This window comes from Heterodontus francisci, chromosome 9 (genome assembly GCF_036365525.1).
Source record: "Heterodontus francisci isolate sHetFra1 chromosome 9, sHetFra1.hap1, whole genome shotgun sequence".
Lineage (NCBI taxonomy): Eukaryota > Metazoa > Chordata > Chondrichthyes > Heterodontiformes > Heterodontidae > Heterodontus > Heterodontus francisci.
This window is the reverse complement of record NC_090379.1, coordinates 2,333,035-2,349,909: the sequence shown is the minus strand read 5'-3', so window position 1 is coordinate 2,349,909 and position 16,875 is coordinate 2,333,035. Positions and strand designations below refer to the sequence as shown.

General features: G+C 48.0%; 1 protein-coding gene across 9 annotated transcripts in view; it reads left to right on the top strand.

Annotated features, from left to right (window-relative positions):
* LOC137373538 (jun dimerization protein 2-like) overlaps positions 1-16,269 on the top strand; it is a 90,773-nt gene extending 74,504 nt beyond the window's left edge. For all 9 annotated transcript variants that reach the window (XM_068038430.1, XM_068038432.1, XM_068038431.1 and 6 more), the window contains one exon: positions 14,849-16,269. In XM_068038430.1, the coding sequence (XP_067894531.1) occupies positions 14,849-15,031 (183 nt within the window). In that variant the 3' untranslated portion in view covers positions 15,032-16,269. The remainder of the gene's footprint in view (positions 1-14,848) is intronic.
* The last annotated feature ends 606 nt before the right edge of the window (positions 16,270-16,875 follow it).

The following is a 16,875-nucleotide window of genomic DNA, read 5'->3' as shown; positions in this document are numbered from 1 at the left end:
TTCCACCGGTAGCAGTTTACTGCCAGTCTGTTACTTGACGTTTCCACAGTCAGCAGTTTACTGCCAGTCTGTTACTTGACGTTTCCACAGGTAGCAGTTTCCTGCCAGTCTGCCACTTGACGTTTCCACAGGTAGCAGTTTACTGCCAGTCTGCCACTTGACGTTTCCACAGTCAGCGGTTTGCTGCCAGTCTGCCACTTGACGTTTCCACAGTCAGCGGTTTACTGCCAGTCTGCCACTTGACGTTTCCACAGTCAGCAGTTTACTGCCAGTCTGCCACTTGACGTTTCCACAGTCAGCGGTTTACTGCCAGTCTGTTACTTGACATTTCCACAGGTAGCAGTTTACTGCCAGTCTGTTACTTGACGTTTCCACAGGTAGCAGTTTACTGCCAGTCTGTTACTTGACGTTTCCACAGGTAGCTGTTTACTGCCAGTCTGCCGCTTGACGTTTCCACAGGTAGCAGTTTACTGCCAGTCTGTTACTTGATGTTTCCACAGTCAGCGGTTTACTGCCAGTCTGTTACTTGACGTTTCCACAGGTAGCAGTTTACTGCCAGTCTGTTACTTGACGTTTCCACCGGTAGCAGTTTACTGCCAGTCTGTTACTTGACGTTTCCACCGGTAGCAGTTTACTGCCAGTCTGTTACTTGACGTTTCCACAGTCAGCAGTTTACTGCCAGTCTGTTACTTGACGTTTCCACAGTCAGCAGTTTACTGCCAGTCTGTTACTTGACGTTTCCACAGTCAGCAGTTTACTGCCAGTCTGTTACTTGACGTTTCCACAGTCAGCAGTTTACTGCCAGTCTGTTACTTGACGTTTCCACAGGTAGCAGTTTACTGCCAGTCTGTTACTTGACGTTTCCACAGGTAGCCGTTTACTGCCAGTCTGCGGCTTGACGTTTCCACAGGTAGCAGTTTACTGCCAGTCTGTTACTTGATGTTTCCACAGTCAGCGGTTTACTGCCAGTCTGTTACTTGACATTTCCACAGGTAGCAGTTTACTGCCAGTCTGTTACTTGACGTTTCCACAGGTAGCAGTTTACTGCCAGTCTGTTACTTGACGTTTCCACAGGTAGCCGTTTACTGCCAGTCTGTTACTTGACGTTTCCACAGTCAGCAGTTTACTGCCAGTCTGTTACTTGACGTTTCCACAGTCAGCAGTTTACTGCCAGTCTGTTACTTGACGTTTCCACAGGTAGCAGTTTACTGCCAGTCTGTTACTTGACGTTTCCACAGTCAGCAGTTTACTGCCAGTCTGTTACTTGACGTTTCCACAGGTAGCGGTTTACTGCCAGTCTGTTACTTGACGTTTCCACAGTCAGCGGTTTACTGCCAGTCTGTTACTTGACGTTTCCACAGGTAGCAGTTTACTGCCAGTCTGTTACTTGACGTTTCCACAGGTAGCAGTTTACTGCCAGTCTGTTACTTGACGTTTCCACCGGTAGCAGTTTACTGCCAGTCTGTTACTTGACGTTTCCACAGTCAGCAGTTTACTGCCAGTCTGTTACTTGACGTTTCCACAGGTAGCAGTTTCCTGCCAGTCTGCCACTTGACGTTTCCACAGGTAGCAGTTTACTGCCAGTCTGCCACTTGACGTTTCCACAGTCAGCGGTTTGCTGCCAGTCTGCCACTTGACGTTTCCACAGTCAGCGGTTTACTGCCAGTCTGCCACTTGACGTTTCCACAGTCAGCAGTTTACTGCCAGTCTGCCACTTGACGTTTCCACAGTCAGCGGTTTACTGCCAGTCTGTTACTTGACATTTCCACAGGTAGCAGTTTACTGCCAGTCTGTTACTTGACGTTTCCACAGGTAGCAGTTTACTGCCAGTCTGTTACTTGACGTTTCCACAGGTAGCTGTTTACTGCCAGTCAGCCGCTTGACGTTTCCACAGGTAGCAGTTTACTGCCAGTCTGTTACTTGATGTTTCCACAGTCAGCGGTTTACTGCCAGTCTGTTACTTGACATTTCCACAGGTAGCAGTTTACTGCCAGTCTGTTACTTGACGTTTCCACAGGTAGCAGTTTACTGCCAGTCTGTTACTTGACGTTTCCACCGGTAGCAGTTTACTGCCAGTCTGTTACTTGACGTTTCCGCAGGTAGCAGTTTACTGCCAGTCTGTTACTTGACGTTTCCACAGTCAGCAGTTTACTGCCAGTCTGTTACTTGACGTTTCCACAGTCAGCAGTTTACTGCCAGTCTGTTACTTGACGTTTCCACAGTCAGCAGTTTACTGCCAGTCTGTTACTTGACGTTTCCACAGGTAGCAGTTTACTGCCAGTCTGTTACTTGACGTTTCCACAGGTAGCAGTTTACTGCCAGTCTGTTACTTGACGTTTCCACAGGTAGCAGTTTACTGCCAGTCTGTTACTTGACGTTTCCACAGTCAGCAGTTTACTGCCAGTCTGTTACTTGACGTTTCCACAGTCAGCAGTTTACTGCCAGTCTGTTACTTGACGTTTCCACAGTCAGCAGTTTACTGCCAGTCTGTTACTTGACGTTTCCACAGTCAGCAGTTTACTGCCAGTCTGTTACTTGACGTTTCCACAGTCAGCAGTTTACTGCCAGTCTGTTACTTGACGTTTCCACAGGTAGCAGTTAACTGCCAGTCTGCCACTTGACGTTTCCACAGTCAGCGGTTTACTGCCAGTCTGTTACTTGACGTTTCCACAGGTAGCAGTTTACTGCCAGTCTGTTACTTGACGTTTCCACAGGTAGCAGTTTCCTGCCAGTCTGTTACTTGACGTTTCCACAGGTAGCAGTTTACTGCCAGTCTGTTACTTGACGTTTCCACAGGTAGCAGTTTCCTGCCAGTCTGTTACTTGACGTTTCCACAGGTAGCAGTTTACTGCCAGTCTGCCACTTGACGTTTCCACAGTCAGCGGTTTACTGCCAGTCTGTTACTTGACATTTCCACAGGTAGCAGTTTACTGCCAGTCTGTTACTTGACGTTTCCACAGGTAGCAGTTTACTGCCAGTCTGTTACTTGACGTTTCCACAGGTAGCCGTTTACTGCCAGTCTGCCGCTTGACGTTTCCACAGGTAGCAGTTTACTGCCAGTCTGTTACTTGATGTTTCCACAGTCAGCGGTTTACTGCCAGTCTGTTACTTGACATTTCCACAGGTAGCAGTTTACTGCCAGTCTGTTACTTGACGTTTCCACAGGTAGCAGTTTACTGCCAGTCTGTTACTTGACGTTTCCACAGGTAGCCGTTTACTGCCAGTCTGTTACTTGACGTTTCCACAGTCAGCAGTTTACTGCCAGTCTGTTACTTGACGTTTCCACAGTCAGCAGTTTACTGCCAGTCTGTTACTTGACGTTTCCACAGTCAGCAGTTTACTGCCAGTCTGTTACTTGACGTTTCCACAGTCAGCAGTTTACTGCCAGTCTGTTATTTGACGTTTCCACAGTCAGCAGTTTACTGCCAGTCTGTTACTTGACGTTTCCACAGGTAGCAGTTAACTGCCAGTCTGTTACTTGACGTTTCCACAGTCAGCAGTTTACTGCCAGTCTGTTACTTGACGTTTCCACAGGTAGCAGTTTACTGCCAGTCTGCCACTTGACGTTTCCACAGTCAGCGGTTTACTGCCAGTCTGTTACTTGACGTTTCCACAGTCAGCGGTTTACTGCCAGTCTGTTACTTGACGTTTCCACAGTCAGCGGTTTACTGCCAGTCTTTTACTTGACGTTTCCACAGTCAGCGGTTTACTGTCAGTCTGTTACTTGACGTTTCGACAGTCAGCAGTTTACTGCCAGTCTGTGACTTGACGTTTCCACCGGTAGCAGTTTACTGCCAGTCTGTTACTTGACGTTTCCACAGTCAGCAGTTTACTGCCAGTCTGTTACTTGACGTTTCCACAGGTAGCGGTTTACTGCCAGTCTGTTACTTGACGTTTCCACAGTCAGCGGTTTACTGCCAGTCTGTTACTTGACGTTTCCACAGGTAGCAGTTTACTGCCAGTCTGTTACTTGACGTTTCCACCGGTAGCAGTTTACTGCCAGTCTGTTACTTGACGTTTCCACAGTCAGCAGTTTACTGCCAGTCTGTTACTTGACGTTTCCACAGGTAGCAGTTTCCTGCCAGTCTGCCACTTGACGTTTCCACAGGTAGCAGTTTACTGCCAGTCTGCCACTTGACGTTTCCACAGTCAGCGGTTTGCTGCCAGTCTGCCACTTGACGTTTCCACAGGTAGCGGTTTACTGCCAGTCTGCCACTTGACGTTTCCACAGGTAGCAGTTTACTGCCAGTCTGCCACTTGACGTTTCCACAGTCAGCAGTTTACTGCCAGTCTGCCACTTGACGTTTCCACAGTCAGCAGTTTACTGCCAGTCTGTTACTTGACGTTTCCACCGGTAGCAGTTTACTGCCAGTCTGTTACTTGACGTTTCCACAGTCAGCAGTTTACTGCCAGTCTGTTACTTGACATTTCCACAGGTAGCAGTTTACTGCCAGTCTGTTACTTGACGTTTCCACAGGTACCAGTTTACTGCCAGTCTGTTACTTGACGTTTCCACAGGTAGCTGTTTACTGCCAGTCTGCCGCTTGACGTTTCCACAGGTAGCAGTTTACTGCCAGTCTGTTACTTGATGTTTCCACAGTCAGCGGTTTACTGCCAGTCTGTTACTTGACATTTCCACAGGTAGCAGTTTACTGCCAGTCTGTTACTTGACGTTTCCACAGGTAGCAGTTTACTGCCAGTCTGTTACTTGACGTTTCCACAGGTAGCCGTTTACTGCCAGTCTGCCACTTGACGTTTCCACAGGTAGCAGTTTACTGCCAGTCTGTTACTTGACGTTTCCACAGGTAGCAGTTTACTGCCAGTCTGTTACTTGACGTTTCCACAGTCAGCAGTTTACTGCCAGTCTGTTACTTGACGTTTCCACAGTCAGCAGTTTACTGCCAGTCTGTTACTTGACGTTTCCACAGTCAGCAGTTAACTGCCAGTCTGTTACTTGACGTTTCCACAGTCAGCAGTTTACTGCCAGTCTGTTACTTGACGTTTCCACAGTCAGCAGTTTACTGCCAGTCTGTTACTTGACGTTTCCACAGGTAGCAGTTAACTGCCAGTCTGCCACTTGACGTTTCCACAGTCAGCAGTTTACTGCCAGTCTGTTACTTGACGTTTCCACAGGTAGCAGTTTACTGCCAGTCTGCCACTTGACGTTTCCACAGTCAGCGGTTTAATGCCAGTCTGTTACTTGACGTTTCCACAGTCAGCGGTTTACTGCCAGTCTGTTACTTGACGTTTCCACAGTCAGCGGTTTACTGCCAGTCTGTTACTTGACGTTTCCACAGGTAGCGGTTTACTGTCAGTCTGTTACTTGACGTTTCGACAGTCAGCAGTTTACTGCCAGTCTGTTACTTGACGTTTCCACAGGTAGCAGTTTACTGCCAGTCTGTTACTTGACGTTTCCACAGGTAGCAGTTTACTGCCAGTCTGTTACTTGACGTTTCCACCGGTAGCAGTTTACTGCCAGTCTGTTACTTGACGTTTCCACAGTCAGCAGTTTACTGCCAGTCTGTTACTTGACGTTTCCACAGGTAGCGGTTTACTGCCAGTCTGTTACTTGACGTTTCCACAGTCAGCGGTTTACTGCCAGTCTGTTACTTGACGTTTCCACAGGTAGCAGTTTACTGCCAGTCTGTTACTTGACGTTTCCACCGGTAGCAGTTTACTGCCAGTCTGTTACTTGACGTTTCCACAGTCAGCAGTTTACTGCCAGTCTGTTACTTGACGTTTCCACAGGTAGCAGTTTCCTGCCAGTCTGCCACTTGACGTTTCCACAGGTAGCAGTTTACTGCCAGTCTGCCACTTGACGTTTCCACAGTCAGCGGTTTGCTGCCAGTCTGCCACTTGACGTTTCCACAGTCAGCGGTTTACTGCCAGTCTGCCACTTGACGTTTCCACAGTCAGCAGTTTACTGCCAGTCTGTTACTTGACGTTTCCACAGTCAGCGGTTTACTGCCAGTCTGTTACTTGACGTTTCCACAGGTAGCAGTTTACTGCCAGTCTGTTACTTGACGTTTCCACAGGTAGCAGTTTACTGCCAGTCTGTTACTTGACGTTTCCACAGGTAGCAGTTTCCTGCCAGTCTGTTACTTGACGTTTCCACAGGTAGCAGTTTACTGCCAGTCTGCCACTTGACGTTTCCACAGTCAGCGGTTTACTGCCAGTCTGTTACTTGACATTTCCACAGGTAGCAGTTTGCTGCCACTCTGTTACTTGACGTTTCCACAGGTAGCAGTTTACTGCCAGTCTGTTACTTGACGTTTCCACAGGTAGCCGTTTACTGCCAGTCTGCCGCTTGACGTTTCCACAGGTAGCAGTTTACTGCCAGTCTGTTCCTTGATGTTTCCACAGTCAGCGGTTTACTGCCAGTCTGTTACTTGACATTTCCACAGGTAGCAGTTTACTGCCAGTCTGTTCCTTGATGTTTCCACAGTCAGCGGTTTACTGCCAGTCTGTTACTTGACATTTCCACAGGTAGCAGTTTACTGCCAGTCTGTTACTTGACGTTTCCACAGGTAGCAGTTTACTGCCAGTCTGTTACTTGACGTTTCCACAGGTAGCAGTTTACTGCCAGTCTGTTACTTGACGTTTCCACAGGTAGCAGTTTACTGCCAGTCTGTTACTTGACGTTTCCACAGGTAGCAGTTTCCTGCCAGTCTGTTACTTGACGTTTCCACAGGTAGCAGTTTACTGCCAGTCTGCCACTTGACGTTTCCACAGTCAGCGGTTTACTGCCAGTCTGTTACTTGACATTTCCACAGGTAGCAGTTTGCTGCCAGTCTGTTACTTGACGTTTCCACAGGTAGCAGTTTACTGCCAGTCTGTTACTTGACGTTTCCACAGGTAGCCGTTTACTGCCAGTCTGCCGCTTGACGTTTCCACAGGTAGCAGTTTACTGCCAGTCTGTTCCTTGATGTTTCCACAGTCAGCGGTTTACTGCCAGTCTGTTACTTGACATTTCCACAGGTAGCAGTTTACTGCCAGTCTGTTACTTGACGTTTCCACAGGTAGCAGTTTACTGCCAGTCTGTTACTTGACGTTTCCACAGGTAGCCGTTTACTGCCAGTCTGCCGCTTGACGTTTCCACAGTCAGCGGTTTACTGCCAGTCTGTTACTTGACGTTTCCACAGTCAGCGGTTTACTGCCAGTCTGTTACTTGACGTTTCCACAGGTAGCAGTTTACTGCCAGTCTGTTACTTGACGTTTCCACAGGTAGCAGTTTACTGCCAGTCTGTTACTTGACGTTTCCACAGGTAGCAGTTTACTGCCAGTCTGTTACTTGACGTTTCCACAGGTAGCAGTTTACTGCCAGTCTGTTACTTGACGTTTCCACAGGTAGCAGTTTACTGCCAGTCTGTTACTTGACGTTTCCACAGGTAGCAGTTTCCTGCCAGTCTGTTACTTGACGTTTCCACAGGTAGCAGTTTACTGCCAGTCTGCCACTTGACGTTTCCATAGTCAGCGGTTTACTGCCAGTCTGTTACTTGACATTTCCACAGGTAGCAGTTTGCTGCCAGTCTGTTACTTGACGTTTCCACAGGTAGCAGTTTACTGCCAGTCTGTTACTTGACGTTTCCACAGGTAGCCGTTTACTGCCAGTCTGCCGCTTGACGTTTCCACAGGTAGCAGTTTACTGCCAGTCTGTTCCTTGATGTTTCCACAGGCAGCGGTTTACTGCCAGTCTGTTACTTGACATTTCCACAGGTAGCAGTTTACTGCCAGTCTGTTACTTGACGTTTCCACAGGTAGCAGTTTACTGCCAGTCTGTTACTTGACGTTTCCACAGGTAGCCGTTTACTGCCAGTCTGCCGCTTGACGTTTCCACAGTCAGCGGTTTACTGCCAGTCTGCCACTTGACGTTTCCACAGGTAGCAGTTTACTGCCTGTCTGTTACTTGACGTTTCCACAGGTAGCAGTTTACTGCCAGTCTGCCACTTGACGTTTCCACAGGTAGCAGTTTACTGCCAGTCTGTTACTTGACGTTTCCACAGGTAGCAGTTTACTGCCAGTCTGCCGCTTGACGTTTCCACAGTCAGCGGTTTACTGCCAGTCTGTTACTTGACATTTCCACAGGTAGCAGTTTACTGCCAGTCTGTTACTTGACGTTTCCACAGGTAGCAGTTTACTGCCAGTCTGTTAATTGACGTTTCCACAGGTAGCAGTTTACTGCCAGTCTGCCACTTGACGTTTCCACAGGTAGCAGTTTACTGCCAGTCCGTTACTTGACATTTCCACAGGTAGCAGTTTACTGCCAGTCTGTTACTTGACGTTTCCACAGGTAGCAGTTTACTGCCAGTCTGCCGCTTGACGTTTCCACAGTCAGCGGTTTACTGCCAGTCTGTTACTTGACATTTCCACAGGTAGCAGTTTACTGCCAGTCTGTTACTTGACGTTTCCACAGGTAGCAGTTTACTGCCAGTCTGCCGCTTGACGTTTCCACAGTCAGCGGTTTACTGCCATTCTGTTACTTGACGTTTCTACAGTCAGCAGTTTACTGCCAGTCTGTTACTTGACGTTTCCACAGTCAGCGGTTTACTGCCATTCTGTTACTTGACGTTTCCACAGTCAGCGGTTTACTGCCATTCTGTTACTTGACGTTTCTACAGTCAGCAGTTTACTGCCAGTCTGTTACTTGACTTTTCCACAGGTAGCAGTTTACCGCCAGTCTGTTACTTGACGTTTCCACAGGTAGCAGTTTACCGCCAGTCTGTTATTTGACGTTTCCACAGGCAGCAGTTTACCGCCAGTCTGTTACTTGACGTTTCCACAGGTAGCAGTTTACTGCCAGTCTGCCACTTGACGTTTCCACAGTCAGCGGTTTACTGCCAGTCTGCCACTTGACGTTTCCACAGGTAGCAGTTTACTGCCTGTCTGTTACTTGACGTTTCCACAGGTAGCAGTTTACTGCCAGTCTGTTACTTGACGTTTCCACAGTCAGCGGTTTACTGCCATTCTGTTACTTGACGTTTCTACAGTCAGCAGTTTACTGCCAGTCTGTTACTTGACGTTTCCACAGTCAGCGGTTTACTGCCATTCTGTTACTTGACGTTTCCACAGTCAGCGGTTTACTGCCATTCTGTTACTTGACGTTTCTACAGTCAGCAGTTTACTGCCAGTCTGTTACTTGACTTTTCCACAGGTAGCAGTTTACCGCCAGTCTGTTACTTGACGTTTCCACAGGTAGCAGTTTACCGCCAGTCTGTTATTTGACGTTTCCACAGGCAGCAGTTTACCGCCAGTCTGTTACTTGACGTTTCCACAGGTAGCAGTTTACTGCCAGTCTGCCACTTGACGTTTCCACAGTCAGCGGTTTACTGCCAGTCTGCCACTTGACGTTTCCACAGGTAGCAGTTTACTGCCTGTCTGTTACTTGACGTTTCCACAGGTAGCAGTTTACTGCCAGTCTGTTACTTGACGTTTCCACAGGTAGCAGTTTCCTGCCAGTCTGTTACTTGACGTTTCCACAGTCAGCGGTTTACTGCCAGTCTGTTACTTGACATTTCCACAGGTAGCAGTTTGCTGCCAGTCTGTTACTTGACGTTTCCACAGGTAGCAGTTTACTGCCAGTCTGTTACTTGACGTTTCCACAGGTAGCCGTTTACTGCCAGTCTGCCGCTTGACGTTTCCACAGGTAGCAGTTTACTGCCAGTCTGCCGCTTGACGTTTCCACAGTCAGCGGTTTACTGCCAGTCTGTTACTTGACGTTTCCACAGGTAGCAGTTTACTGCCATTCTGTTACTTGACGTTTCTGCAGTCAGCAGTTTACTGCCAGTCTGTTACTTGACGTTTCCACAGTCAGCGGTTTACTGCCATTCTGTTACTTGACGTTTCTACAGTCAGCAGTTTACTGCCAGTCTGTTACTTGACGTTTCTACAGTCAGCGGTTTACTGCCAGTCTGTTACTTGACGTTTCCACAGGTAGCAGTTTACCGCCAGTCTGTTATTTGACGTTTCCACAGTCAGCAGTTTCCTGCCAGTCTGTTACTTGACGTTTCCACAGGTAGCAGTTTACTGCCAGTCTGTTACTTGACTTTTCCACAGGTAGCAGTTTACCGCCAGTCTGTTACTTGACGTTTCCACAGGTAGCAGTTTCCCGCCAGTCTGTTATTTGACGTTTCCACAGTCAGCAGTTTCCTGCCAGTCTGTTACTTGACGTTTCCACAGGTAGCAGTTTACTGCCAGTCTGCCACTTGACGTTTCCACAGGTAGCAGTTTACTGCCAGTCTGCCACTTGACGTTTCCACAGGTAGCAGTTTACCGCCAGTCTGCCACTTGACGTTTCCACAGGTAGCAGTTTACTGCCAGTCTGCCACTTGACGTTTCCACAGGTAGCAGTTTACCGCCAGTCTGCCACTTGACGTTTCCACAGGTAGCAGTTTACTGCCAGTCTGCCACTTGACGTTTCCACAGGTAGCAGTTTACTGCCAGTCTGTTACTTGACGTTTCCACAGTCAGCAGTTTACTGCCAGTCTGTTACTTGACGTTTCCACAGTCAGCAGTTTACTGCCAGTCTGTTACTTGACGTTTCCACAGTCAGCAGTTTACTGCCAGTCTGTTACTTGACGTTTCCACAGTCAGCAGTTTACTGCCAGTCTGTTACTTGACGTTTCCACAGGTAGCAGTTAACTGCCAGTCTGCCACTTGACGTTTCCACAGTCAGCAGTTTACTGCCAGTCTGTTACTTGACGTTTCCACAGGTAGCAGTTTACTGCCAGTCTGCCACTTGACGTTTCCACAGTCAGCGGTTTACTGCCAGTCTGTTACTTGACGTTTCCACAGTCAGCGGTTTACTGCCAGTCTGTTACTTGACGTTTCCACAGGTAGCGGTTTACTGTCAGTCTGTTACTTGACGTTTCGACAGTCAGCAGTTTACTGCCAGTCTGTTACTTGACGTTTCCACAGGTAGCAGTTTACTGCCAGTCTGTTACTTGACGTTTCCACCGGTAGCAGTTTACTGCCAGTCTGTTACTTGACGTTTCCACAGTCAGCAGTTTACTGCCAGTCTGTTACTTGACGTTTCCACAGGTAGCGGTTTACTGCCAGTCTGTTACTTGACGTTTCCACAGTCAGCGGTTTACTGCCAGTCTGTTACTTGACGTTTCCACAGGTAGCAGTTTACTGCCAGTCTGTTACTTGACGTTTCCACAGTCAGCAGTTTACTGTCAGTCTGTTACTTGACGTTTCCACAGTCAGCAGTTTACTGTCAGTCTGTTACTTGACGTTTCCACAGTCAGCAGTTTACTGTCAGTCTGTTACTTGACGTTTCCACAGGTAGCAGTTTACTGCCAGTCTGCCACTTGACGTTTCCACAGTCAGCGGTTTACTGCCAGTCTGCCACTTGACGTTTCCACAGTCAGCAGTTTCCCGCCAGTCTGCCACTTGACGTTTCCACAGGTAGCAGTTTACTGCCAGTCTGCCACTTGACTTTTCCACAGGTAGCAGTTTACTGCCAGTCTGTTACTTGACGTTTCCACAGGTAGCAGTTTATTGCCAGTCTGTTACTTGATGTTTCCACAGTCAGCAGTTTACTGCCAGTCTGTTACTTGATGTTTCCACAGTCAGCAGTTTACTGCCAGTCTGTTACTTGACGTTTCCACAGTCAGCAGTTTACTGCCAGTCTGTTACTTGATGTTTCCACAGTCAGCAGTTTACTGCCAGTCTGCCACTTGACGTTTCCACAGTCAGCGGTTTACTGCCAGTCTGTTACTTGACGTTTCCACAGGTAGCAGTTTACTGCCAGTCTGTTACTTGACGTTTCCACAGGTAGCAGTTTGCTGCCAGTCTGTTACTTGACGTTTCCACAGTCAGCGGTTTACTGCCAGTCTGTTACTTGACGTTTCCACAGGTAGCAGTTTACTGCCAGTCTGTTACTTGACGTTTCCACAGGTAGCAGTTTACTGCCAGTCTGCCACTTGACGTTTCCACAGGTAGCAGTTTACTGCCAGTCTGTTACTTGACGTTTCCACAGGTAGCAGTTTACTGCCAGTCTGTTACTTCACGTTTCCACAGTCAGCGGTTTACTGCCAGTCTGTTACTTGACGTTTCCACAGGTAGCAGTTTACTGCCAGTCTGTTACTTGACGTTTCCACAGGTAGCAGTTTACCGCCAGTCTGTTACTTGACATTTCCACAGTCAGCAGTTTACTGCCAGTCTGTTACTTGACGTTTCCACAGGTAGCGGTTTACTGCCAGTCTGTTACTTGACGTTTCCACAGGTAGCAGTTTACTGCCAGTCTGCCACTTGACGTTTCCACAGGTAGCGGTTTACTGCCAGTCTGTTACTTGACGTTTCCACAGTCAGCGGTTTACTGCCAGTCTGTTACTTGACGTTTCCACAGTCAGCGGTTTACTGCAAGTCTGTTACTTGACGTTTCCACGGTCAGCGGTTTACTGCCAGTCTGCCACTTGACGTTTCCACAGGTAGCAGTTTACTGCCAGTCTGTTACTTGACGTTTCCACAGTCAGCGGTTTACTGCCAGTCTGTTACTTGACGTTTCCACAGGTAGCAGTTTACTGCCAGTCTGTTACTTGACGTTTCCACAGTCAGCAGTTTACTGCCAGTCTGTTACTTGAGGTTTCCACAGGTAGCAGTTTACTGCCAGTCTGTTACTTGACGTTTCCACAGTCAGCGGTTTACTGCCAGTCTGTTACTTGACGTTTCCACAGGTAGCAGTTTACTGCCAGTCTGTTACTTGACGTTTCCACAGTCAGCGGTTTACTGCCAGTCTGTTACTTGACGTTTCCACAGTCAGCGGTTTACTGCCAGTCTGTTACTTGACGTTTCCACAGGTAGCGGTTTACTGCCAGTCTGTTACTTGACGTTTCCACAGGTAGCGGTTTACTGCCAGTCTGTTACTTGACGTTTCCACAGGTAGCCGTTTACTGCCAGTCTGTTACTTGGCATGTGCATGGTTTACATTGATTACAAGACTCAAGAATATTGCTTTCTGGGTATGCTGTTGATTGTCTATTTCTGTCAGTCACATTGTTAATGCAGCAGGACTGGGCTGTGTTTGAGGGTCTGCTGCTGGGAGTGATGGGGTTTGACAGGGTATGAGTTAGTGCGGGTACATTGTCTCTCTTATCCTGTTTCAATCTCTCAGTGCTAGTTGTTGTGAGTTTTTCGACTGTTATTCATTATTGCTTTGCTGCTGAGTGTTAGCAGATTAATATTGCACAGTTGTGATATTCCTACTTTAAATAGACCAGACTTATAGCAAAGAAAATTTGTACCTGTTATATAACTATTTTTAGTTTAGTTTCAATAATTTGATTTTTAGCAAGGTATTAGAAGTGCCATTATAGACTCCTATAGGCTCCTATACACAAATAGTGTCATTTACGGCACAGTAGGAGATCATTGGACCCATCGTGTCCATGTTGACTCTACACAGAGCAATTCAGTCTGTCCCACTCCCCCACTCGATCCCCGTAACCCTGCAAATTAATTTCCCTCAGGTGCCCATCCAATTTCCCTTTGAAATCATTGATTGTCTCCATTTCCACCACCCTCGTGGGCAGCGAGTTCCTCACATTCCCCCACATCATTTGCCCAGAACTTTACATCTGCGTCCCCTAGTCCTTGTACCATCAGTTAATGGGAACAGTTTTTCCTTGTCTAACTTATCTAAGCCTGTCGTAATATGTACACTTGTATCAAATCTCCCCTCAATCTCCTTTGCTCCAGGGAGAACAAATCCCAGCTTTTCCAACCTAACCTTGTAACTAAAATTCCCATCCCTGGAACCATTCTAGTAAATGCCCTCTGCACCCCCTCAAGGACTCCCACATCCTTCCTAAAGTATGGTGACCAGAACTGGACACAATACTCTAGTTGGGGCCTAACCAGAGCTTTATAAAGGTTCAGCATAACTTCTCTGCTTTTGTACTCAGTACTTCTGTTTATGAATCCCAAGATCCCATATACTTTACTAACCACTCTCTCAATATGTCCTGCCACATTCAACCATAATGTACATGCACCCCCAGGTACCTCTGTCCCTGCACACTCTTTAGAACTGTGCCATTAAGTCTATATTGCCTCACCCTATCCCTTCTGCCAAATGGTATCACCTCATACTTGTCAGTATTAATTCCATCTGCCACTTCTCTGCCCAGTCTGCTAGCCTATCTGTCCGGTTGCAGGTGGTTCGTATCATCTTCACTGTTGCCACTCCTCCAAGTTTGGTGTCGTCAGCAAATTTTGAAATTCTACTCTGTATTCCAAGATCCAAGTCATTTATATATAGCAAAAAGCAGTGGTCCCAGCACTGACCCGTGGGGAACAGCACCGTCTACCATCCTCCAGTCTGAAAAATAGTCATTTACCATGACTTCCTGTTTTCTGTCCTTGAGCCAATTTTTTAACCAACTGGACACTGACCCTCCTGTTTCATGAGCCGCAATTTTGTTAACCAGCCTTTTATGTGGTACCTTGTCAAATGCTTTCTGAAAATCCATGTAGACAACATCCACCACATTCCCTTTATCAACCTTCTCTGTTACATCTTCAAAAAATTTAATTAGATTAATCAAGCATGATCTGCCTTTTCCAAATCCGTGCTGACTATCCTTAATTAACTCAAACCTCTCCAAGTATCTCATTAATATTTTCCCTGATTATTGTTTCTAAAACCGTACCCAACACTGATGTTAAACAACTGGTGTGTAGTTGCTCGAACTGTCCTTACACCCTTTCTTGAATAAGGGTGTCACATTTGTCACCGCACCGCCCCCCCCCCCCCCCCCACCCATGTTGATGCAGGTCCGAGAGTGTTTCAATGGGAGATGTGTTGTGCCCATCATGACACTGAGATCTTACTGTTTTCTGCTAACAGGAGTCGGAGAGACTGGAGCTGATGAACTCTGAGTTGAAAGCACAGATTGAGGAACTGAAAGAAGAACGGCAGCAGCTCATTCACATGCTGAACAGACATCGGCCCACGTGTATTGTGAGAACAGATAGTGTGAAAACTCCAGAGTCAGAGACCAATCCACTCCTTGACCAGCTGAAGAGGTGAGAGCCTCTCCTGACCCTGTAGCAGCTCTGAAATCATATGACAGTACAAAGCTGCTCTGGAACACAGACTCAGCCCTTACAATGCTGCATCATTCCAGGTGACAATGGTCTGAACAATTGCTCTCAGCCAGGGAACCGCTCATTCGAGTCACCTTGGTTCTTGCTGCAGTCTGGTTGGTTGGGGTTTAATCATGCAGCATCTTCACGATTGGAGCCACAGAAATCGAGGTCCAACTGGGCCATGTTTGACTTGCCATTCAAATACTTTTAAACTGCTGTGTGCTGGTTCACATGCATTAGAAAGTGAAACAGTTCTGGGCCATGGGCTGACATACATTACACACGGATACTGTGGGTAACGGGGAGGGAGAGAATGGGGGTTACAGTGAGGGTACAGACCAGGGTTTCAGGCTGTGAGTGAGTGACGTGGAGAGCTGCACCTCTGGATCTGTCAATTTGAGATCTGCTGCCTTAAAGTGAATCCAGCAAACATGTCTTGCTGAAAGCAAAGATGGACAGATTTCCCAGGAGATCACAGATACAAACTCTGTTAATTTAAAAGAACGATGGATACTTGGGAAAGAAGGGATCTGGAGAAAGAGCAAGGAATTGAGGGAAAGGCAGCCGACTGCTGTGATTAACCGGAGCAGCCTGGATGAAGTGACACCTCCCGTACTGAGATCCTGCAGCCAAGAAGAGTCCGTTTACAAACTGGACAAAGGAGCAATAGATATTCCTGACATCTGGAACTGCACTGCTGGGCCCAGGACCAGTGGACGGACAAAGACTGCAGTGACGATTTGGGTAACCGGGTCAGATTTCTCCAACAGGAGTAGTTTTCAACACTTATTACAGGTACAGGAGAAATAGGAAAGCAATAATAAAGCCCACCCTGCCCACAATCGCCCCCCCAAAATCCCCCACATCATTCTCCTCCCACCACCAGCCACATCTCCCTCAAACAACTCCATGGCTCTCAGTTGTTTCCTTTTCATCACCAAGTAGGAGTGAAAAATCTCTTGCTCTCTCTCTGTCCCTTTCTCACTCTCTCTCTCTGTCCCTTCTCACTCTCTCTCTCCCCCTCTCCCACTCTCTCTCCCCCCTCTCCCACTCTCTCTCTCCCCCTCTCCCACTCTCTCTCTCCCCCCTCTCCCACTCTCTCTCTCCCCCCTCTCCACTCTCTCTCTCCCCCCTCTCCCACTCTCTCTCTCCCCCCTCTCCCACTCTCTCTCTCCCCCCTCTCCCACTCTCTCTCTCCCCCCCTCTCCCACTCTCTCTCTCCCCCCTCTCCCACTCTCTCTCTCCCCCCTCTCCCACTCTCTCTCTCCCCCCTCTCCCACTCTCTCTCTCCCCCCTCTCCTCCATCTCTCTCTCTCTCCCCCCTCTCCCACTCTCTCTCTCCCCCCTCTCCCACTCTCTCTCTCCCCCCTCTCCCACTCTCTCCTCTCCCCCCCTCTCCCACTCTCTCTCTCCCCCCTCTCCCCACTCTCTCCCACTCTCTCTCTCTCTCTCTCTCTCTCTCTCTCTCTCTCTCTCTCCCCCCTCTCTCTCTCTCTCTCTCTCTCTCTCTCTTCTACTGATCTGATGGAAGGAGCTGATGTATTGGGAAGTTGTCCCTTTCAACCTCGATGGTTTCAATTCTCCCAAGTCCAGGATGAGGTCTGAGGTCTGACTAACACCTTGATCTGTTGATCTGATTTCAGGGTACATTTCCTGGGTCAGTACTTGCAAAGGTGCCTCTGGCCTGATGGAACGATATTGTGTATAAACCAATCTGTCTACACACAGCCATAATGACCGGTATCAGCGCCAGCTGTTCCTCCCTCCTTCTGCTGTCCAATCTGC